At 35.5% G+C, this 25,920-nt stretch overlaps 1 protein-coding gene across 1 annotated transcript in view; it reads right to left on the bottom strand.

The window, feature by feature from the left end:
* Positions 1–25,920, bottom strand: part of LOC139978306 (DNA mismatch repair protein Msh3-like) — a 49,474-nt gene that overhangs the window by 12,627 nt on the left and 10,927 nt on the right. Inside the window, exons 5-13 of the mRNA XM_071988379.1 lie at positions 25,492–25,626; positions 15,918–16,084; positions 11,235–11,338; positions 9,145–9,259; positions 8,394–8,478; positions 7,810–7,919; positions 4,634–4,766; positions 1,827–2,014; positions 378–546 (exon numbers count right to left, since the gene is read on the bottom strand). Of these exons, the coding sequence (XP_071844480.1) occupies positions 378–546; positions 1,827–2,014; positions 4,634–4,766; positions 7,810–7,919; positions 8,394–8,478; positions 9,145–9,259; positions 11,235–11,338; positions 15,918–16,084; positions 25,492–25,626 (1,206 nt within the window). The remainder of the gene's footprint in view (positions 1–377; positions 547–1,826; positions 2,015–4,633; positions 4,767–7,809; positions 7,920–8,393; positions 8,479–9,144; positions 9,260–11,234; positions 11,339–15,917; positions 16,085–25,491; positions 25,627–25,920) is intronic.

The raw sequence follows: 25,920 nt of genomic DNA on the forward strand, positions 1-25,920 counted from the left end.
TCTAAAAATAGGGAGGACTGAGGGGGACTAAAGATATATTCCAGGGTGAAACAGAAAGATTCCGCAGAGAGAAGGCAGATGGGTTGGAGAGCACTATGCTAAACCTTTGACCTCTTCTGGTTTGGGGAGTACTTTGCTAAACCTTTGACCTCTTCTAGCTCAAAATCTAAATGGCCTTGGTAACAAAATTTGAATGTGTTGTGATAGCCCAAGCCATCAGCTATCATATGGTAGGGTAGGAAATGCCAGTTGAAAACTTCTATATTTGCTCAATGGAGCAATTAATTTTGGTATGACACCTATACAAGTTCACATAGTTAAGTCACAATCATTGCGCACACCAAGTTCATAAAATGACTAGAGCCCTAGCAACTCACTTCATATCCGGATACTGTGACATAAGCTAATGCTGGCATCCTTAGAAGCAGTCTGACCTTTCTGCTGTGGTCACTCATCAGGTCAGTCAATCTCTCAATCTCAATCATGCAAGAATGAACCTCGGGAAAGTCTTCGGGCTTTGTGAAAAGTCTCGTTTTGTCCCCTTCTCTGAAAGAGAAAAAAACTAAAATATTCTAACTGTATTTTCGGTGAAATGTACCAAAATTCCTTAACTTCCCTAAGTAGAATTGTTTAGTCAGTTCCCATATTGTAATATAAATACCACAGCTGATTAAGAAGTTTAAAAAAATTGTTTTAAACAGTTTTAATGAATTCTAGACAAGTTGTTCTCACATCGCTGTCATGAATTACAAATAAGAGAATTAGAAAAATTCTTGTTGAGACAGATGCTAGTGGAGCTTGATGCAAACATCTTTCAACACAGTCACTGTGTGTTAATGACCTGAAGAAACCTTTTCTACTCATGCTCCAGACAACAGTCGCCATTAAAACTTCCAAAATGAGGTTATGGGTGGCTCAGCCCCAAGGCAAATTTGCACAAAGTAGTCTATTCTTTAAAAACATTTTTTTAACCGTTCGATAGAACTGCAAATAAATTTGGCAAGATAGCATTGACGCTCATAAAATTATTCCTTTTTCGACGGAACATTAATGTGTTTACATTTCATGAAAATATGACATAAATGACTGAGAAGCCAATCAATGTATCACCAATGATGCCCCATGTCATTCAAAGTAAAAACATTGAAAACAAAACAGCGATTCGCATGAAACTTGTTTCACCATTGTCTCTTGTAATCTTTAATGCAAGCCTGAGGCAAAGGGTTTGAGGAAACAATTTTTATGTTTAGAAAATCCAGGAAAAGAGATTTCCTGTGATCTGGGTAGAAAGATTTCTATCAAATGTCCCCACATTTTGCTTTTCAACAAAGACATAACCAGAATAAAGAAGAAGCCTCTTTGCTTAATTTACGGAGGCAAGCTCTATTATTAAATGTGAATGAAATGAAAAAGAAAAAAAAAAGAATTTCCCTTCTTAATTCTTTGGATGTACCTCATGAAGAGAAATGAGATGTCAAAAGCAGATTGGAAACTATTTTATTTAATATCAAATAAATGAAGACTATTTTCATGGTTTGCTCTTCTTTTCAATGCAACAGACTGCACACAAAAATGAAATTTGAAATCAATCAATATCGTGCACTAACAGAAAGGAAACCAAATGTAAAAATTAATACACTCAATATTTCGATGTTACAGAAAATTAGGGAACTCCAAATTTTTAATAATAACATATCAACAGTAATTACTTTTTGTTTTGACTACATACTCCATATCGCACTCCCACCCCACCCGTTCACGAGGATAAAAGTATGAATAATCTTGTAAGTTGAAGCGTAATTAAGTTTAACAAATATCGCACTTACTTTGCTGCAGATTTATTTAAAGCGGCGAAATAGTGTTCGATATCGGCTAATAGGCGAGGTACTTCCAGAAAGATATTCAACAATAATTCAGACTTGATTTCACGTCTGGCATATTCTGCATGAGCTGAACATAGGCTTTGACATTTATCAAGGCTTTCAATAATATTCACAAACTCGGCCGGGGAACACTAAGGAAGAAGAAACAGGAATATAAAATAAGTAAATATTATAAGAAAAGGAAGAAACCAGACAACAAAACTGCAGTGTGGTTTCGATGATGCTACATGAATAATCTTATATGAATGTGACACACTATGAAGTAGGGTATATAGCCAGGATGAGCAACATACTTCAATTTAAGTTGTACAGCAAAACGCATTGAGATATCACAAACAATATTCACATTGGCAGCTGATGACCGAGATGGAAACTTTTCTTTTCTTCAGCACACAGATTGATCTCAGTCTACCTAAGACAACAGGCTTCTTCTACTCAATGTAGTACACCGATGAGCCACACATTAAGCAGGGGCCAGGCAATTTTTACCCCCTGGTCCCAAAGATTTAGCATCTGGTTTGCCTCTAAAACATCTAACTAGGCGACAGTTAATTTTCTTAAACGGCGCCTGGTCAACATTACTACATCAAAACCTGAAATTTTGATTGGCTCTGAATCTCGACAATTGCAGAATATGACAGAAAATTTTAACAACAGAAGCGAAGAGATAATACCAATGATTCACAATGATATCGTCCATTGCAATAGCAATACATTGTATGTACAATGTTCATCACACACCTTTGTGCACAGACATGTACGCAGCGACGTACATGACAACTCCAAAAGTTAACGACACACTTAAGTCAATGGAGATTTGGTGGAGACTTCTGATTCTCATCTACGGATGCCCTTAAGCTAGTTTCCAATTGCCAACAGCCTCAACTATTCTTATGAGGCTAAACGACATGTTTTCAAATAGGCTGGTCGATGGGAGATTATAAACAAGTTTGCCACCAAAAACAATAGGCTCCTTGTACTTAACGTGTCACAACTACATACTAAATATGAGATTGGTCCAAGCTTCCCTTCTTGAGATATCGTGTTTACAAGCAAGGCATCACACACACACTCACTCATCCACCTGCATGACTACAAAGGTTACCATTATCATGGAAACCAAAAGTTATCAGGGGAGGTACTTAACAAAAGTAAAGTTGATTTAGTAGAAGTAATTTACTAATCAAAATTATGAATTCACTTACTCTTAAATACTCTAAATACTAACATATTCAAACACATTTCGGTGACCAAAGAACTTGAAGATTGTAGTAAACAACCAGTTGGCAATCATTACGTAAAATCTGACTCTTCAAACCTTTTTTTTTTTACAAAATTTTTGGAAATATTCTGACTGTGGACCTTGACTCAAATTTGATCTGCTCTTATTCAAGTGCACACATGGTACCTCAAATTACTTCATTTGAATGAAAAATCATTAAGTGATTGCTGTGTTTGAAAATGAAGCACGTGAAATGATTATGAAAGGAAGTACCAATTACAATCATGGCATAAATATCTCATGTTCTAACCTACTATGTGCAGCTAAGGGCAGCTGTTTGACACTCCAATGCACTTTGATTACCAGCCTTTTCTTCTTAATTCACATAAAATCTTCACAAAGCAAAACAAAGAGCATTCAAAAAGTGCAATTAACTTTGCCATCAGCAAGATTTCCAATCAAAAGCTCAAACTCATGTAAGATTTATATTAAAACGTACCTTGAAGCACGAACCATTAATTCCCACAAAATGTGAAGTTTACATTTGGCTCTCTGAATCTTAAGTTTACATAGCCAAAACAAAGATGAAACGTGTAATCTTTTTATCCACGAGTCAATCCATACTTTGGATAATTATCTTTCTTATGGTCAGAACATTGCTAGAAATTTCATATTCTCAGAAAAACTACTTTATGAATATATGTATATTCAAACTGTTCTTTCGCTTAGCACTTGGATGCTGTAGGAAAACATCAGTTTGGGTTTCAAATGCAACAAGTATTTATTTAAATTCATAATGATAATAATAATCAGCAGTTATGGTTACCACGCTTAAGTGACCGCAAATGTGGGAGAAACCCGCAAGGGCTTATGGATTACAACTCGGGATCGAGGCTTCCATTTCAACATTTTAACTCAAATTTGGAATCTTTTCAATCAGAAAGTCATTTCAGATGGGAAAAACCGTAGATTGCTCTTGGATGAAAAACCCACCTTGCTATGACCCGGCAAGGCATCAAACCTGAAACCTCCCGATTGCTAAGCCTCATTTGCTTCAAAAGCCTCATTGCTTCACCGCCTTTATCCACTCGGCCACAGCACCCGTATAATGGAAAGGACTTTAAAAGTTAAACTGTTTTATCTTCAAGACCAGTTCAGCCAACACTATGCATACTAGCCATAATGAAGCTTGCTGTGCTGGCAATGAACCAAGCATACTGTACATATACAGTACCACAAATTAAAAACAAATTATATTTCCATCGGTCCAAAATAAATTTTCAAGTAGGTATGACCCATAAATGAATTGTGCGACAAGATGAAAACCACAAAGACCGTTAGGGAAGAAGACAGGTTACGGAAGGAGCTTTTAGTCACATATCTTTTGAGACCGAATCGTAGACAATTATCTTTTATGTTACCTTGTGGTCGCAAAGCTGAAATTTGAGCTAGGCTGGGGTTTAAACATGCAGTGTTAATGTTAGTATACTTTCTGAGCATCTACTATGAATTGCTTTAGTTTAATTACCTTTTTATGGTATATGCTACACAAGCTCTTCTCTAAATCTGGTGTCTTTTCCAAAAACTCTTTGAGAGAATTCAGTGGTTGGAATTTGGTCTCCAGTAACTCTTGTATTGCATCCTGTCTAAGTTTTATTTCTCTTCGGAGGAAAGAAAAGATAGTAGTGATTATGCGAAGGAAGAATGTGATTAATAAATCGAAAACAAAAATAACGCAAATCACTTTTAACGTCACAAATTCCAGAATCCTATTGGTGCCAAGAAGGAAAATTATTAATTTGCTACATCAAATTATGAATTCATTATCACAAGTTATTAATATTAAGGTAATCGCAAGTAAGCATGAACTAATAATTTGGATAGACTTATGGCCTACTGTTTGTGCCATATTTCGGACATATTTTTTGCACATAGTACAGTCCATATGGATATTGCCTTTAAACTGCCTGATTTTTTTCAATGCTGCATTGCTTAAATTCACAAAGGTGTTTGCTTGGCTTTCTACTCCTCCCATAAGGAGCTGCAGTCTGCACACTCCCTCGAACAGGCAGTTATCCCCACGCACACCTGTAGCATTCAAGGTACCCAGAAAGCACCTGGAAAAATGTAGTCAAGTCGTGCGTAGATTTAACATCACCACACGTCGATGTCTTTGCAAAGTTGCCTCAGTATGGCATAACTTACAACTAGAAACCAGCCTACTGCCGAGCTATATAAATCTCACAGATATTTTCAATGTTAGCATAGAATCATACATATCCAGACATGTATGTATGTATGTATGTATTTTAGGTCCTCTTGCAAGCAGGAATTCACGAAGAAGCCATCATTTGCTTTTCAAAGCCACAAGCTGACCGATGTCAGTCTCTTAGATTCATATTTTAACGACTATGATTATGAATTGTCAATTGTCAACAACTCTGTTACTGGATGACATACATTAATCTTGGAGTGACTCGAACCGGGAACCTTATGATTGAAAGGCACCGGCGTTAACCTCTGAGCTAACACTCCTATAACATAACAAACATAAGAAACATTTGTCCAATCTCTATAATTATCATGCGTCTTTCTACAGTAAGTCATCTGTGATGTTTGTTTACCCACCCAAACATTGACAGCCAAAATGTCTCTAACCTATCTGCAGGCAATGGAATCAAACATGTAATGAACATTGCTAATTCTTATTGTCCTTAGTTTATTTGGGGAAACAAGATCAATTATTTAGGCAGGTGTGGAGATCAATGGCTTTGGTAAATCTGGTCATCAATATAGACTATCAATGATGCCTTTATATAGGGTAGGCCTACATCATTTTCAAACATTTGCAACTATTGAATACATAACACAAACATCTACGTTTTATTGCATCTCTTATTGACAAAACTGAAAACAGATAAATATTTAATATAAGCCAAGACTTTAATGTATTACAGCCTAGTGGAAGAAACAGTGATTTTAGCTGGCAAGGCTTGGGTTTATAGTAAATAGTCAGAATGCTCAAGTTCTCCTTATATAAAGGTGTATATGTCTGTGTGTGATTTTAGCAAAGTGTTGGGAGGAAATAACCTTCCGGAAGGCAAAATATGTGTGAATGATACAGTAGTTTAAGAACAGAATAACTGTACATCAATCGATACAATTATCAGACTAACCTAGCTGTTTCAGTTGTATTACCATGCTAGGTTAACATCAATAAGGCTGTAAAATCAGTAAGTCATACATGTGTGTATTGAAATCACAGGTCTATGAAATAGGGAGTTAATAATTGATAATATATACCTGATTATAACTGATATTTAAATAGGAATTTATCAATGCAACCTTACTGGTTTTACTATAAGATATCAAATTAATACTGCAATACTTCATTCCCTTTATTTTTGTTTTGTAAGAATGCTCTTAAGGAAATGAAACGGACACTACTTTTAAGAAACCTCATTGTTGAAAGAAAATCTTAAAAATAATTGCAGTTCCAAGAATTTGTCATAACAAGAAATGATTACTCTAGGAAGGAAATATACTAATCTCACCTGTGTGGTCGATAATTTGTTATAAATCGATTGAAAAACCTCCATTACCTCAAACATTCTTTCTCCTTAAAATTAAAACCCCTCATTCTTGTTAATACAAAGACTTTGAAATTCACAAATCTACAGCCAAGTTTAATCTGATTTTATACTACATGATGCCAATTTATATCGACCCTCTCACCTGAATAAAATCCTTTTCCTTGTGTACAGTTATTCCCCCCTTCCACAATATGCTTCTTATACATTATTCATATCTAAATTCTGTCTGGTGAGGGTGAGTCTCTTTGTCTGAAATATTAACAGCTTAATTCATTCCGTCAAAAATCACAAAGTATCTGCAATAATTAGCAAATATGGTATAACTAACTATTCACTTTGTATCCATGAAGCTTTAAGGCTGGGCTAATGATGAATCTAACAACGTTCCCTGGTTAGCCTCCATCTCTCTCTAGAAGAGGTTCTTTCATTCCAAATCACATCTTCCATTTGCTAAAGATTCTCAGAACCAAGAAGATTTTGCAGTGTATTGTACTTGTTCATAATTACCAACTATCTTTTTTTTTTGCTCCATAAAACCTGTTTAAGGTTGATACGTGGATACATTTTGTCTTAATGTATAACTAAGAGGGCCTGACGTTTTTATCCTGGCAGAATCTTCTTCAAAGACAAATTGAAACAAAAGCAGATTCAGAATAGATACAGAGGCTCTTTGAAGTAGATAAGCAGGTTTGTTATCAATTTTGTTTTCTTTCTCTCTCTCTTTAAGTTTTATTTTCCTTTTATATAGAGATCAAACAGCAGCATCACAGATCTTTAAATAAATACACTTCACTGACAACAGGATTTTCAAAACTTACAACAAAATTACTTGAGTTTTTTTGTTATGATACTTTGTCTCAGTATGTATTTGTTGACAAACACAAGCTTAATGAAGGCAGAATTCACTCAAGTTTACACCATCAAGTGGTGCTTCTATTTTGTTCATCTTTCTCCCTTTAAATATGTTCCAGAACTGATGATCTTTGAAACCTCATACAGGTTGTGAAAGGTTTCTTTGTCATACGTTTTCTACTGTTAAAAGGTTGTAAGAGTCATAAATTTTTAACATTCCGAAAGTAAACGAACATGCTCTTGATGATGGCTGCCTTACCCTGTATCGGATAAAGGTTGTGAAATCCAACGAGTAAGCTCTCGTTTTCCAAAGCTGGTCCTTGTATGGTCAACCACCCACAGCAGTGACCCCTTGGTTTTACCATCTACCTGTAAAGAGGGACAAACATTCTTTCAATACGTAACATTTACTTTATAAGTATACAAGCTTACCTACTCACAGACAGAACGTGCACCTTTAAGGACACCATCCTCATCAAATGCTTACCTAATTTCAACACAATATGCCCCTATAATTTAAAAAAACCAAGCACACCCCTAATCACAAACACAACATGCCCCTCTGAATTCGATATGACAATTCATACTACACTCTCTTATCGAATCTCAAAGACAATATCCTCCATTAGTGTAACCATGCTGATTAATATGGCACTCACAGCCTGCTATAACATATTAATAAATTCGGTCAATGCGCCGGTACAAACGATTCGTCATAACATTGAATGATTTGACCACAGGGCTCACTAACGAAATGATTGGCAGGTTCCTGGTATCGATTAGCCAATTTTTCTTTCACTTTTAAGCATTTTATTTAGTTGATGGTTCATGGCACATTTTTACCTGATTGCAAAAGATTTCAAGGTTTTGCACAGCGCAGGCGTTGAGTTTCATACGTCTAGTTGAATGTGAAAAGGGTTTCAGATCCCTGACAATGAAAGTAAACCGAAGAAGTGTTACGAAAAGGCTTGAAGATTTTCAAGGTTTAGAGAGGGAGATAATGTACAGTGGACTTGGCTCCCCAATGGATCAGTCTGAAGGAGATAAACCCAATAGAAAATATAGTCCATTCCCTTCACCTATTGCAAATTAAAACAAGTCAAAGAATAGGTGTCCTCAAAGTCATCTAGGACAGATACCTATTAAAAGTGAGAAACATGCTGAATGGAGTCTTGAAATGGTTGCGGATTTTGTATATCAGAAGATCTAACACCTTTTAACATGTTCTAAGAGGTGCCTGTCTCCCCCACCCCGACCCCCACCCACCCCCCTCCCCTCCCCTCCTCCCTTCTTTTTTTTTTCCTTCTTCTTTGACCAGTAGTATTAAGTGTCCATTTTCTGCACTTGAAAAGTATTTGGCACTTTACACCATTTCAAGCCTATTCAAGAAATATTTGTCTTTTTTTTATACTGGTTATTAAACTAAATTATAAACTAAAGCTAACTTTCAAAGAGGATAAAACTGATATCTACTGGGGAACAAAAAATGTGTACTAGGTGAAATGTGTGATTTTTATATTGACAGACACCTTTCTAAAATTCAATGTATTAGATATTATATTGTGTACCAATTACTGCTAACTTTAATCCATACCGGGTTTGTTGGATAATTCTATCCAACCTGAATTCTTTCAAATATCTTATCAGAGCTGACAAACAACATAAGACAGGGATGGGGAGTTGCAGCACCTCCTGTAAGCTGTTGTTACCTAAAAAAACAAACAAAAACTTACAATTATGACAAAACTGCAAGAGAAAAAAAAACATTGAAAAATGAAAGGTCTTATAAATCCATCTTCTTTCGATGTTATAAATAGTTATACTGGGTGAACAGAAAGAGATATTAAGGGCGCTTTAACGGAGAAATCTGAACGAAGAAATGTTTGCATATCTGCAGACCTTTAGTTTTAACCTCGAATACAGGTGAAGGGACTGGCAAACATGAAAGTCTCTTAATGCTAAAGTAGTTGGTGGGTGAGGGTAATTCAAGGTGGGGGGATGGTCTGTTTTGGTGGGGGGAGGGAATTTTTGGATGGGGAGAGGGAAGGATGTTCTATAAAGGACAAGCTGTACATTATTAAAATATCTCTATCTATGTTCGCCTTCAATTATGAAAATGAAGGGAAGGGTTTATATTAATAGTATTAATAATGTTAATATTGTTAATAGTATTAATAGTATTAAAAGGGTTAATAGTATTAATAGTGTTAATAGTATTAATAGTATTAATAGTGTTAATAGTATTATTAGTATTAAGTGTTAATAGTGTTAATAGTATTAATAGCGTTAATAGTATTAATAGTATTAATAGTGTTAATAGTATTATTAGTATTAATAGTGTTAATACTATTAATAGTGTTAATAGTATTAATAATGTTAATAGTATTAAAAGGGTTAATAGTATTAACAGTGTTAATAGTGTTAATAGTGTTAATAGTATTAATAGTATTAATAGTGTTAATAATATTAATAGTATTAATAGTGTTAATAGTATTAATATTGTTAATAGTATTAATAGTATTAATAGTGTTAATAGTATTAATAGTGATGTGCATTGTGGGTTTTGTACATTTGAAAACCTAGGGAACTTACATTTGCAAACCTATTGAACTTTTAAAATATTACAGAACATTTCTTTTTTGTTATTAGACCTTCAGTACTTCACGAACATATAAACAGAAGTAAATCGTGCAAGGGACCAATCTGTAAGATGCAAAGCAAGATTATACAGGAGTCGACTGAAAGTGAAGGGAGGAGAAATCGGGCAAATGATACTTGCTTTACAAACTACTAAACTTGTTATTATATTTTCACCATAGCAACAGGTGCACACAAGAGCAGACTTGCTTCAAGTCTTCATTAATCATATCATTCCTGCATTAACATTCTCCATACTGTTAAAGAATATCTCACTGAGTTGTACAGCAAACTTTCTACACTAAAACATCATCATTATTTCTCCAAAGTATGAAATCAATACATCACAATTCTTTTTGATAGCGTTCAGTCTCATATCTATATTACTCTGAATTATAATTTACATCTGAGATTTCTCTCTCACACTTACAGCTTCTTCCAATACAGAAACTGAATATTCTGCCTGCCCTATTAGATTGATGGGCAAATTATCCAAGGAGCTTTAAAATTCTACGACACGCTAAGTTTACATCATGGGGGGATTGCTGTGGTTGCCATGACGTTGGCAAAAACAGGTGGCGAGAACTTCCCGTTAGCACCGCAAGTGGCATAGTCAGAAAGTTTTTCTTGCGAGCAAGAGGGAAATGTAGGATGCAGGGAGGCAGATAGGTGAGGAACCAAAATCAGCTGCAGGGGAGGAGGAGGAGGGGTGGGGGTTGGTACCAAAGTTTGAGGGCTACTCTCTCACTTACATACAGTGAAGCAGATTATAAGCAATTTTTTTTATGTAATTTCTAGTGGGGGGGGGAAGGGAGCAGATGAGGGCAAGTGGAGGTATCGAGGAGGACAGAGAGAGGAGGGGACAGAGGAACACAGAACACATGCTCTCTCCCATTAGTCATACCATTTCATCAGAGTTTGCTATAAATCAAGAACTAGGGCGATAAATTCAAGTCTTAAGGGTTAATATCATCCTTTTCAGTTTAAGGTCAAATCAAATGCGTGTACCACTCCACAGAGTGGAAAATTTCCTATCCATTTACTCACTTTGAGATTCTGAAAAGAATGACGAAACTTCTTCAAAAGCCTTCGTCTTGTCAAGGACTTCCTGTGGAAATCTCTCGGTACGTATCCTGTCGTGGTCAGTCGTGCTAAAATACGAGATGGAAAAAATATGAAGTACGCAAGACGGTTTATGTATCGTCACAGATATGTTAAGAGAATAGATAAGATGACGAAAATATTAGAGAAACCAGGAGGATTTAAAGCAGTCAGAGAATTCTTAAGCGAACCTACGGTTTGCAGCTCGGCAAAACAGTTTTTACGTAAGCAATGATAAGGTTATCACTTCATCGAGAAATCATACTCTGTTCAAAAATTTTTTAAGAAGAGTGAAATAAGAAGACAAACTAAAACTAAACTGCTTTCTTGGGATACCATTTCAATCTGGGTGTATCTTCTTCTTAAATATATTGAACGGAATCAACACATTCCCTGCAGTCGTTTGGAAAGAAAACCTCGCCGTGTTTTTTCTCAAACGAACAAAATGAAGTACGTAATTGGACTTTAATCACCATACTACACCATTGCTACGTTACCCAGTCTTCAAGGCTCTATAAACTCTTCATATACTAGCTATGGTTTACAATCTTCTTTTCTTGTATATTTTTAAATTTAAATTTAAACGAAGAAGGAGGCTTAACCACCTCCATTAATCTGTCATTGGTGAGCTGCTTTACGATGTACAATTCTTCCAAATAGCTTGTATGAATAATTTGATTCAATTTAGAACAAATCTTCACACATACTATAGCAGTAAACCAGAGGTTTGAGAAAGTCAAAATGTACCAGAGTCACAGGAGATTCAGAGTCGTTTTGGTGTTTTATTCAAAACATAAAGTTCGTTTGGTTTCTTTGGTATAGTTCAAAGTTGTAGCTGTTACTGCTATCTATAACTTAAATTCATACAGTTTGAAGTTGATCTCTTGCACTGGATTGAAGACTTGAGAAAGTCTAAAATATGAAATCACAGAGGGACTAAATATTTGATGTTTTATATCAATCTGGAACTTACTAGTGCAGTCAGGAGAGGTTTGTATTTGCAAATGATGTTGTTGAGCATAATGAAGTTTCTAACATGACCTTATATTTATAGTGATGTCAGGAATGACATGAAAGTATGAAAACAAGTTACCGAATGGATTTCACCCTCTAGTGGCATTATGATATCACACTTTGATATTAACATCAAAGTCCCCTGTCTGACATGAAAAAAAATTATAAACGAAAAAAAAATGAACAAAAGTTCTGTCGGGATTTGTTCGCTATGTACTGTAGGGTGACATTGATGGTTGGGTTGTTGCTTATCTTAATTTCAATCCCCAAATGAAAGTAAACAGACATTTAATGCTAACAATGCAATTTAATCTCAAATGTCTCAAAAGAAAAGTGTATGTACAGAAATGCAGACTGCATTAGTTTTATGGGTCTGTTTGCAAGGAATACTTTCAGTTTTAATTCTAGTGAATTTATTGCGGATATACAGGTATGTTTATTTTCCAACTTCCACTACACCTCACATAATTAAAAACCTGTAACATTTTTCCTTTCACAAAGGATGTTTTGCTTGAGGAGTCGACCATCTTTGTCTTGTGATTAACCTTGCAAAGTTTAAGAGTCAATTATATTATGATTTTCAAACGTATTCCTTAACCGGAATGCAAAATGCATTGAGGTTTCGATGACTCCATTGCACTAGACTTCTGCTTGTTCACCAGAAATAGATCTCATAATATAGATGGCCCAAACCACTATTTTGATGTGCAATTACACTATGGTATGATAAGCACAGGTCAGTCTACTGTACGTGGCAATACACACCTCCACTAAAAACAAAAAGGGTCTTTTACTTAATGTGATGCATCTACACACCAAGTATGAGAACCTTGAGCTAACACTTTTAAGGGGTTTGAGAGTTTGACCTCTGCTGACCTCAAATGGCCTTTTGACCTAAAAAAACCCCAAAAGAAATGGATTCCTCTACTTGCCAAGTATGATAATATCTATGATTCCTATCTTGAGATATCCTGTTTACAAGCTGGGCATCACACTCACACCCACGCATACACAGCTGTGTAATATTACATTCAGACCAAGGACCCCATTATTTTTTCCATTGTTTAAATCCACGTACCCTAACCTTAATAATACCCCTTAACAATAGAATTCTTGCAAGGACGTGGTCATTCTTTAGAAATCACATCCGTGGACCTGCAATTCTTTTGTTCAAGTCCTCAGTCAGAATACACAACAAACGCACACATTCATACAGAAACATGGAGGCCATCATGACTGCATAGGTTTCTCTTGTCATCATAACCGAAAAAGGAGATAAATGGAGTACAGTGTTATAACCTGTCAAGACTTGAATCACTCAATTTCAAGAGTGATGTCACTCAGGTTTCGTCAACTTTATCTCCATCGAGATACTGTAACAATGACTCGAGTCAGGAACTTATAGAACTGGCAATGACTCAAAACGAACACTAAATGTAGACACCCACAAGTTCAGTTTTGACATCAGAGGAACACTTATGATCTGAGAAAGGATTTAGTCGAAAAGAACGTAACTCTTTGACGTGCCCCCAACAAACTCAGCCTTTAAAGTTTGTTCCTAACTAAGATTTTCACTGATTGTAAAAACCTTATGTCACAAAACCAATATCGTTAGTTCATTCTATTCTTTAAGGGAGAAAACATAAAGAGGACGACGTCAAACACGTGACGAGGACACTATAAGTGGGAAATATGTAGATATCGGATTTGTACCCGAAAATATTTTGTAAATGTGAGAAGAAAAGCTCGAGAAATTTCTGCATCTGTAAAATATGTGTACGGGTAGACTGGATGAACTCTCCAGAGGTAGTCACCGTTCTGATTTATTCATTGGCTGGCTTTATTATGCCGCATTGCCCCGGGATTACATTGATTGTAGATGACTGATCAGAATTACCAGGAAAATGTCCATCCCGAGAGAGAGAGCTTTTGGATGCAAGAGAGCCTGGGATGTTCATTCGGTGGATGTTATAAACTCGCAGATCTTGCAAAAATAACTCCCGACGTCACAGATCTACTAAGGCTGAGACCAGAATGATGGTCATAATAATCTGTCAAATTCTCATAAATTTATGAAATTCAAGTGACTAAATGCATCTGACCTTTGACCAAAATTCCTTTCAACTGCTGATAAATTTGAGCATATATCATGTGGAATTTTCAAATCTTTTAGAAAAAAAATATAAATGACATAAATTCCCTTTATAGTGTTGGTTAGACAGGGAGGAAATGATTGTTTAGGTCAACAAAATTATGGGTAAAAATTAGTTACTATTTCTTGTCTTGGTACAGTACGAAAGTGCAAAGTCTTACTCATCCATGGACAATTAGTTTTGTGCTGTGGTTAAGCAATTTACATACATTCTCCAACTCTCCATACTGTTCTTTAGTTATGTTATTGTATTGGGAACTTTCAAGGAGACACAAACCCAACCATCATTATTGGTTTATGTGATTGAGATTACATTCATGAACAACTGCCTCCTTCACCACCACCACCCCTCCTCACCCCACAGCAAGAATGCAAAAACCCCTACCATGATCATTCGTCTCAGTGGCAGAGATCAAGTTTGACGAACAACTTAGCCACACATAAAATATAGGATATTGCGACCAAATGATGGTATTAACACTGTTCAACATTTGATGTTGAACACATGAAAAGAGAAACTAAGAGAAAGTAAGATGTTTCAGATCTATGACAAAAAACATTTACAGAATGAAAGCCCACCGAAATGAATTTTAAAGAAGGGTCTTCTCCTCCCACCTCCCATCCCCCCCCAAAAAAAAACTAAAAAAAATGTCATTTTATCTAAATATATACTTTTAAGTGTTTGTGTGTATTACGAACACTACGCTAGTCACTGGAATGAGTATTATGTGAAGTTTAGAAAGCATGGTCCTGCAATTCTAGTAACAAATCAAATATACTTCGACACGTGCAAACTTTGCAGTTTTAATTTTTGCTGATGTTTCTGCTTGTTTCAAGTGATTTCCACTTGACACTAATACACACATGATTACATCTCATTTAAATGGAATTAGAGCAAGCATTTGTCGAAAAAACAGATAGCTAATGGATACAACCACAGCTATCATTGGAGACTTTCTGTCTAAGAGAGGCAAAGTTGGCATATCTAATCAGGTATCATGTACTAACACATACAGTATCATGCCTGGGGTTACCACATTTAACTGAAGAAAGGGGGTCAAGTTGTCATGGCCAAAGGGAAGGGTAAAAGGTTGAGGGATACCCACTCCACCGTGTTGCAAAGTTAAACCAAGGGTTTCTGAAGGGTACCTACGTACAAATTGTCACAGATTTGAAGTAAAAAATCTTTACAATGGTTTTAGGATCTGTTACTATCGACAAGATTTTTGCCTATCTGGGCTCAATTTTCGGTCTCCAGATGAATAAACCACCATTGAGAAAGTTTCTCACTTTACAACTTTGTTGGAAATGTCTGAAAATCACAAAGTCTCTTTCTTAAATTGTTGGTAAATCCACACGAACAGCATTTCTAAGACAGAAGATGAGGGGTCCATATCTGATCTAGATGGACAGTATTTTAAGCTCATAATCGTGCGCCAACCTGGCTACAGCTCAATACAAACCTCATCGATATGATGCCTCTTAACAACTTCTCTGTCTCAGGTGAGAGACATTCTGGCAGCAACATCTCCACCGGTTTAATGTGGTGCACCCTCGTCTCAAGCTCTTGCCTTGTACTGTTGTCATGGAAACTGTCATAGATGATGTCACCAGTAGATGGCTGAATGGCCTGTAGGTCAAGGAAAGACTCATTAAAATAGATTTTATGAGAGACCACATGGTGGCATTGATGACTACAGTATGTTACAAAAATGTTAACCATAATAACTTTTCATGTATTTCACAAATCTATATTTATGACAATTCACTTATGAGGTATGCTATATAAGCTAGTTCACACAACTATCACAACTTAACTGATACACACACAAACAGGTTTAATAGTAACTTTTGCACTATTTGGGAGACATTATAGTCTCCTAAGAAGACTGCAATTTTGTCTTGGTGTCATGTCCAATGGGCACAAGCGTAGGTTGTAAAAAACCTTTTACTTTCCCTTCATTGACAACTCAAGGTGAAAGTAAGCAGAGATGTTATTGAAAACAATGCCAAAATGACATCATATTGGAAGCGTCATCATTTAAGAATCAGTTTTTGGCAACACTCACATTTTACCAGGAAAAGTAGCAAAGCAATACATTCAGAAAACCAACATAAATTCTGCCTAAAGTGGGGCAATGATGGATTAATTTAGTCTTACTCAAGTCTCCAATCTTATAATACTTCATAATACAATGACATTTTTCATAAATAAATGGACTTGTTCATCACGACATCTTCATTACATACAGAATTGACAATATTTGAGTTTGCTTGTTTTTTTCTATTCTTTTTTCCAATTTTTATTTTATATGTCATTTTGAATCTTAAGAACCTGTCCACTACTGAAGCTGATATATATGCTTTGTTCACAAACAGTCATAATTGGTCAAAATATTCACATCTTTACTTCAGTTTTTAAAAAAGGTATCTGATTGAGAATATTTTGTGAATATCAGAGACCCATCAGCTAAAACAATGCAAACTTTATCTAACATGACACAGTAAAATACTCAGTGAAATGTAAACATGAAGCGTTGCTAGTATTAGCGTTACTATTATACTTGTGGTTCTTATTATCTAGCAAGGAGACCATTACCTCCGCTCCGCCGACGCGATGCAATAATTAGTAACCACCGAAAAGACTTTCGTGCCCCCACGTAATAATTAGTTTAAAATGTGGTAACAATTAGCTAATGACAAAAGGTGTTTGATTGCATCCCTGGGAGCTAATTAATTATTGCTTCATATTTGAAGCTACGATAACCGATGGAGTTTTCACAAAAGGTTCATAACACCACGGATTAAAACAATCGACCAAACGTGAACAACAACAGACTCGATAAGAGGATGTGGCTTAATCCTCACTGTAGATTAGGCAGGCCTCTATTCCAGACATTAAACATCTTAATGGAGAATATTACAAGAATTAAACATGACCTACATAAATCTACAGTATTCTTCCATTAATGCAATACTAATAATATATCAAGTGCTGTCTTTAAGTCTTCCTGGAGTAAAAACAACCCTTGCAACCTATTGTCACATATAGAACACAGATATACAGCTTCCATGGAAGAAGTTAAAATCTTTTGTCTCATTTTAAGGTTGATTAACTTAAAGTAAAAACAATTCTGCTATAAAGTTTGATCTTTGGAAACCTCCCAAATAAGATTAAAAGATAAGCAAAGAGTAATTTATCATGAAACAACAGGATATTAACAAACAAAAGGTTTTTCTAAAACAAAGCTAATTGAGTACGTATAATCCCATTAAGAGTATCTTCGTTACATGGCTTCAATTGTTTTGTTGGACGTTTTTGAAATTCAGGAAGTGTGCATTCAGTTTAAACTTGGCATCACCCAACCGTACTAGTTTACATTTCCTGTCATGAAAGTGAACTATTCCTTGCGATCAGAACCGTGATCACTCAATCTTCTATTCAAGGGACAGCATGCCAAGAGAAGTATTGCCAATTCTCAGAGTCATGCACATTGGTTATATTTCCTGTATATACTAGTAGATGCACTACACAGATGTGTTCAGAGATACAGAGACTGCTTCAAACCTACCTAAAGTTGTAGAGAAAGAGAAAGACACCCACCCGATCGACCGTTGCAGAAATTTGATACGGTTTACCGTACAATCATACAATCATTGTTGTGTTTGTTACAATAGGCATGTAGGTAAAGGAAGTGATAATCTTTCAAATTGCACAATGTTCTTTCATTCTTCCAAGCTGCAAACTTAGGTAGTAAAGCAGTTTTTCAAGTTGGCTCTCATCCGGTTTTAAGTCATTACGTCAAACGAAGCTAAAATTCCCATGGCAACGCAGGTCACTGAGGGGGCAACCACTGGGATAGTCAAGTTTCATTTGAAATCATTTTTAAGCGTTTAAAAACATTTTAATGAAGGGATGTAGTTTAATCTGTACATGAAATTTATACTTATGAAAATTATGTCTGGGCAGCAAAGAAACAAAATGATAATTAAGGAACAAATCAAATCAAACTTTAAGTAACGGCTGAGTAACCTCCATATTGTGTACATAGTTCTATGAGGACCTCCTAGCTTGACCAATGGTCTCTATATCATTTACACAGTTCTAGGAAGACCTAGCTTGACCAATGGTCTCCATATCGTGTACACAGTTCTATGAGGACCTCCTAGCTTGATCAATGGTCTTCATATCGTGTACACAGTTCTATGAGGACCTCATAGCTTGATCAATGGTCTTCATATCATGTACACAGTTCTATGAGGACCTCATAGCTTGATCAATGGTAGTCTTATATTCAAAACTCTGTAAGGTACCTCCTAGCTTGATCAATGGTCTTCATATCGTGTACACAGTTCTATGAGGACCTCCTAGCTTGATCAATGGTAGTCTTATATTCAAAACTCTGTAAGGTTTGGTATAAAACTAGTTGACATACAGTAAATACCTGCCTGAAGATACCCTTCACGCAGAGATGCTTCACCTTTTTTCTTTACTGCAAATTCCTAAACAATGCCCAAAGAAACTGTAATATTCCACATTCCAAGCAATGCTCTCAGTTGAAGAGACAACACACAGGCAGATATTCATTCAAAAATCAATCTAACAGCATCCCTTCATAGAACCTTAGATTATCAGAACAGATTTACTGTTTTGTTGATTTGCATACAGTACAGAATCTATTAACAATCTATGAGTAGCCTACTGTACTGTAGCTAAGCCTGTTGAATGTAAACTCTCAACAAGACATTCTTTAGATCACTAGAGTAAACTGTGTTCCTGATGTATTTGTTAATGTTTTTTTTTCCATTGCAAGATTTGACAATGTACAACCACCTGTTTGCACACTAATGGTTGAAGGAGAATTAAGTAAAGGAAAAATGCCAAAATAATTGGTTTTGAATGACGTGTGTTGGAAAACACATGACCGAAAACAAATAAATTGTAAGAACGATCTTTTCACATCGTTACAAGTTGGTACAATCGTCAGAGCAACAAATCTCACAATTTTTCTTTGATAAGCCTTGTTTACTTTATGCATAAGAATCGGGGCAAAAGTTGTTACACGTCCTGCCATTAATCACGTAGGGCAAACTTTTCAGCCAAGTTCCTTCTGATAATGTTTGACAAAAGTGGCATCGTTCATGTCTAGGTCTTCGAGATGGAATTTTAGCAATTGAAATTATGCAAACCAACAGCTGCGGTTATAAATAAATCAGTACTGAAGAGAGTAAGATTTTATACTTACAGTAAGTATCATTTGTTAGGAAATATCTTCAAATGAAAAAAATATAGACAGTTAATCTGAGAATGTATGTTTTTGAAACTGAACAAAGTTTAGTAGATCTACAATAAAAGATTTTTATCAACAAGTATTCACAAAATCACACAAATCAAATAAAAGATGTTGAGAAAATTTCATCAGTACATCTAAAAACCTGATATTCCTTCTCCTATTTAAAAAAAAGTCTTAAAAAACCTTTGAAGTTCATGAGATTGACTACTAAAGGACAGTTAATGAAATGTAGGAGAAATAGTCAACAGTTTTGAAACTTTCTGATTTTTTTTTTTATTGGGAGCTCTTGAAAAATGTTAAAGAGAACATTTTCTAGACAACACCTTGATCAGAAATGAGTTGTTTCCCAAGTAGGTAATGGCTAAATAGTAACTAAGTTAATACTTTCATCTGATAAACAAAGAACCCAACGATTTATCCGAAAGCCAAAATGTCTCGTCAATCTGTGACTTTTTCCCAAATTCTTTTCTGTTTCGACGAGTGTCCACTCACTATTTACATGATGACACATGTCAAGACTTGATGGGATGTCATTGGCAAAGATACTGTTTACCAGAGATTAATTAATTTAACTACTTAAAAGCTAATCAAGAGATGATAATTTTATGAAAAGATCTAAGGGTTGAAACTACTCTAAATAATAGACTGCATGTGTTTTGAAAGTCAAAAAATTCTCAAAGCCGAGGACGTACTTTATGCTTAGCTGGTTCCACCAATTATTGTAACAGAGAGTAACTTTATAAAACATAAAGAATAGTTGCACCTCCTACAAAATCTGTTAATTTATATTATATTCACATCCTGAATAAATCATTTGTCATCAATTGAGTTCTAAATCTAAAAGGTAGTTTTCTGGTTTAAAAATAGATTTTATTTTGGGAAAAGAAAAAAAGGGTACGGGAGACTCTACTCACTGATGAAATGATTTTATTAATCCGTCCTGATGGGATATTAAGTCACAGTTCAAAGCTGAGTTAACAGTTACCTTCTCTTGAGAATTTGACTGCTTGGACTGAAACTCAGTGATGCTTTTGTGTTATGTTAAGCCTATATATGTTTTACATATTATATTAAAGTATATTACTATATATAATGATATAAACTGGTCTACAGGAATTGTTCCATCCTGTTCCCATTAACACTTTATACAGTAGCCCCCCCCCCCAAACAAAAAGGTTAAGCAGACATTTTTATCACTACTTTGAGCATTTAAATCCCAATTTTATTAAACCAAGCAAAACTCTCTACGTTTACTATATATTTATTTTTTTAATTGCTTATTTCCGTGGAAACTTGGTCAGCTATGTCATTAATGGAGTGGAATGAAGACACAAAAACATTTGAGTCAAGATCCAATCATTATTCAATGATGCGGTTGATCTATTAATCGTTGTGACAAATGGTTTAGCTGTAGAACATTTACACCTTAAAGGAATTCTTTAGTGGCAGTCTATTGGGTATACGGAAAAAACTCCATAATTTTTTCATCACCAGTCCTAGTTCAGGGATTTTTCATCCTATGATTCAGGAGAAGTGAATTTTTGAACCTCGCGCCAACTTAATCTAATATATTTTGAACAGTGGAGAACGATGAGTGCTGTGACATCATCACGGCACTTCGTTTCAGGAACTGCAGGGACGCTATCATTAGCAAGCTACACTGTAGTGAGGAAAGTTCAAATTTTCACCTCTCGACATAAGTCAGTGTTAGATTCTAATTTTCTGGCAGAACGGGTCAACATTTCAAGCCCTCTATCACAGAAACTAAAATTCTTCACAGAGCAAGGCTTAGGGCAATACAAAGACAAAAAATGATATGACCAGAAGGACTGAATCCCATTTTACACTAAAAATTCCTTTTTAAGATTCAAGCAGAGATACTGTAGATAAAACTTTGTAAACATTTTGTTCCGAGATTGAAGACTGGTTCCCTTGCAGCAGATGTAGGATATGGACAATGTATGCAAATCATACATTACTAGGATGAGTACAGGGAACTCAAACAGTTTCATACACAACCACCATCTTTCATAAGAGGCATTTCCCAAGTGATTAATAAAGGATCATGCTTTGTTTTTACTTGCTGGTATTTCAATATACCTAGCTCGTTTGCTAATCACCAAAATGTGTGCGTTGCTGTCACTGGAAGTTTTCTGGGTATTGAATTAGAATAGCTAGTCACTTCTAGGCCTAGCCCCTAAGGGTACCAATAACGTCCATTGTTTGAACATCCTTCACGTTCATCCCCAGGGTGAAAACAAATTTGCACCTGGAAGAACTTACAGGACCCCCTCCTGTACAGAATTAATTAATTAATTAATTAATTCAGTCTATCCCGATATCAACATATTGGCAATGAAGTGTCATGTATACAAACTGATATATAGAAATATACAATTATTGATATAATAAATATTGATATGTCTCTAGAATATTTTTCAAGTGGCCAACAATCTTTCCACGCTTATCTGTAAACAGTGACTAAACAATCCTCTTACCCTGCAATCGTGTTCACAAGCTGCAACACCTTAATATCACGCTAATTAGGCTAAATGATTAATTGAGATATATCCAAATAAAACACATTTCCCTGAACAAAAGGATTGCATTTCCTTCACATGCATCCTTCACAAAATGACAACATTTGTGATGGATACTGTGAGCACGAGGGAATGTGGATAATTGGGTACAAGTTAACTCCCTGCGATTAATATTCATAAACTGCAGAGATCATACATACATAATCTCGCATAATCTTCTGGCAATGGTTCAGTCCATGTCATAATGTAAATACATCCTACACAGCTCAGTTACCATCGTTTGAACGATTGATGGGAGACAAAAATCTCATTAGTCTGATACAATTGACACATTACAATTTGCATTTTTTAATTTTTTTTAAATCTGTTAATCTAGAAATAAAGTCCCTGTTTAGATTCAATGCTTTTCATAAAAATGCTGTACATCCCACAGTTTCGTCTTCTGTTCCTTTCAGACTTTTAAACAAAACAAATTTTTCTTTTCCTGACGTACAAAATTTCTATCATCTTTATAAAGAATGGATGACCATTCAATCCCTAAGCAGAAATAATTATCAAGTCTTCCAATTTTTCATCAAGGCTTGAATGAGTTAAATAATGGCATCTGTAAACAACCTTCGGTCAACAAAACTGCAGGCGATGAACCTCCAGCAATCGCCTTAAACTCCCAGCTGAAAACTCCATATTTCTCTTCCCAAGCTTGGTCAATCAAATAGACATTTACCTCCAAAATCTCCTCTCCGGTTTGTTTAATTTTACGGGTGATATATCGAGGAAACCATCACAACTCCAATGAAATGAATAATCGAACACTAGACCGTAAAATGTTATCACAGCTCTTGATAAATTGGTCAAGCTTAAATTGATATGAATATTATAAAATATAATCTCCCAGGATAACATCAAACCAGAGGGAACTCAATGTCTATTTGATAAGCAAACATTTAGAAGATGATAAGAAAAATATTGACTAAACTGGTCTTCAATATCCACTCCAGTGTTGTATCAGAATTACAAAATACAAATGAAAAAACTGCTATAACCGGAACTGTGACTTCAAAGAACATCGTTCAGTGACACTTATATACCGACTTATGTAATTAGAGTAGTCATTTGGATAGCCTAAGAGTAATGATCCCTCTAAGCAGTGCCCTTTTGTGCATGCCCCCTCACCTCCCCTTCCCCCCTCAACCTGACACTGCAAAATCATAAATTAATGTCTAATGTTTGGCAAAGTCGATTGTTAATATGGTTTGATCACATTTTGGAAGTTACGACAAAAATGAATAAGTAACTTTTATAAACAATTTTGATTATCCTATTGCTTTTACTGCACACAGGGACTTTATGTTTGATTTTGGCAAATAGTTGTATAAGATATTCTTGTGGCTATTTGTACAACCTTGACATGAACCAGCAAAAGTGGCTGTCAGCTTTCAGTTTTGCATGCCCTTATGAGTTCTTTGCACACATAGTTAGGAAGCTGGGGAAAACTTTGCATGGGCATGAGATCTTTGCGTACATTGGCGGTCAGAGCTTACTGAAAGGTAACATTGCTTTTATATTAAGAGACTGTTTAACCTAAGCTGAACTTTCTACACTACAGAAGAGAGTAGTTTCTCCTTTGCACATGTGGCCTTTAAGTTAAATTCTTAATTAATTAACAGGCAATATGTTGTATTCATTTCAATCTAGTGACTGAACAGCCTAATCAATATTCGTTTACATTATCAATTGTCTCTGTTTCTCCTTTTGTATTCCTTGTCCCTGGATAAATAAATAACATGATAGATGAGGAATGAAAGTAGATTGGTGTGGGGTGGGGTGGGTGATGTGGGGTGGGGGTCGGACTGGGGAAAAAGGGACGGGGACGGGGAGGGGTTAGGGTAAGATTTTGATGGTGATCTATGTGTACAGTCCTTACTGTCGTAGTACAAACTTGCAGATCATATTTTAATATTCACATAGTACGCATCATGGGAAATCCATGTTAATTATGTGCATCCCTTGTACAGAACTGAACATACATGAGGACTTTATGCAGCTTGATTTCACGATATACTGTAAAGTAGTATGCCTATAAACCAATCACCCAGTATTAAAACCAGTATTTCCTGTAAACCAGTATGCCCCATAAACCAGAATGCCCTGTAAACCAGTATGCCCCATAAACCAGTAAGTCCTGTAAACCAGTATGCACCTTAAACCAGAATGCCCTGTATTAGTATGCCCCGTATACCAGTATGTCTTGTAACCAGTATGCCCTGTTAACCAGTATGCCCTGTAAACCAGTATGCCCTGTTAACCAGTATGCCCTGTAAACCAGTATGGCCTGTAAACCAGTATGCCCTGTAAACCAGTATGCCCCGTAAACTGGTTGCTTTTGCAGTGATCTATTTATTATACATACAGCTGTGATGTTGTGTGTGTATAAAGTGAGCTGCTCTTGAATATTGGTATCTCCTAGAAAGTTAATGTACTAATAGCACCTGAAGTCCACAGTTTAATGTTGTGTACTGAGTGGTGAAAACATTCGTATTTGTTTCATCACTTTTTTCTCTTCTCTACATTGATACATATTTAATACTTTTAATTTAGTCTTACTGAATTGTTACTGAGGATTTGTGTAACTAAATTAACAAAAAACAGGAGAATTTGGTAGAATTTGGTAGAATTTCAGAAATTTAAAAATATCCTACTTCATGAGTAGAAGCATGATATTTACATAATGTTTAAGCTTAAATCTTAGTGATTTAAAATAAAATAAAATTAGTAAGCTGATGAATGGGAATAAATTTCATAATAAAATATTCATTCTTAATTCTGCCAAAGTAACTTGAGGTTAACAAGCCCATCCTTGTTGTTGGGACATGAAAGTCTTATGGATTTAAAAGAGTTGTCACATAATTGTTGAATGGAAATAAGTCTCTCGCAGTGCATACATTATTTCATAATTTGACATTCATGTATTCACTGACTTTCGAAGAAGATTTAAGGCAATGACACGAACAGAAATGCTTCGATTGTTCATCTGCTTCCATGCAGAATCTGGTTGAAGAATTATAGTTATATTAATGTGAAACGGTGCAGTAAAGACTTAAAAATTTATAAAAAATTGAAAATGTTATGACTACGTTCCCCAAACACCTCCGACATGTATATATAGGTTAATGTACGTAGAAATTATCGAGTTGGTTACTCACCACAATTCCAATCTCTGGAGAAGACTTTGATTTACTCTCTTTCTTTCCTTGAATTTCACAAACACAGAGCAGAAAGGTGTTGGGCTCACTCCCTCCGCTAGCGTCAGAGGCTTCTGTGCCTTCAGAAGATTGTAAATGTGTTAACATGTTAAGGTAAGAATGATTCAGTATTTTCATCAATACAATTTTACGGTCTTGAATGTTGTAGTTTGTGACCCGCAGTTGCAGATAACATAGATGTCATTTTTGGAGTCTAATAACTCTGGAGTTGTTTAAACATTCATGTACATCCTTTAAGCCCCACAGGCGTGGATGCAAGTCTTTCACAGAATCTCTTTTGAATAATATATGAAACACATGAAAAAGTAACTTTGAGGGACATTTTTTCTTGACATTTTGCGTATTATACACAGGAATTGTTTAAACATT

This window comes from Apostichopus japonicus, chromosome 13 (genome assembly GCF_037975245.1).
Source record: "Apostichopus japonicus isolate 1M-3 chromosome 13, ASM3797524v1, whole genome shotgun sequence".
Taxonomy (NCBI): domain Eukaryota; kingdom Metazoa; phylum Echinodermata; class Holothuroidea; order Aspidochirotida; family Stichopodidae; genus Apostichopus; species Apostichopus japonicus.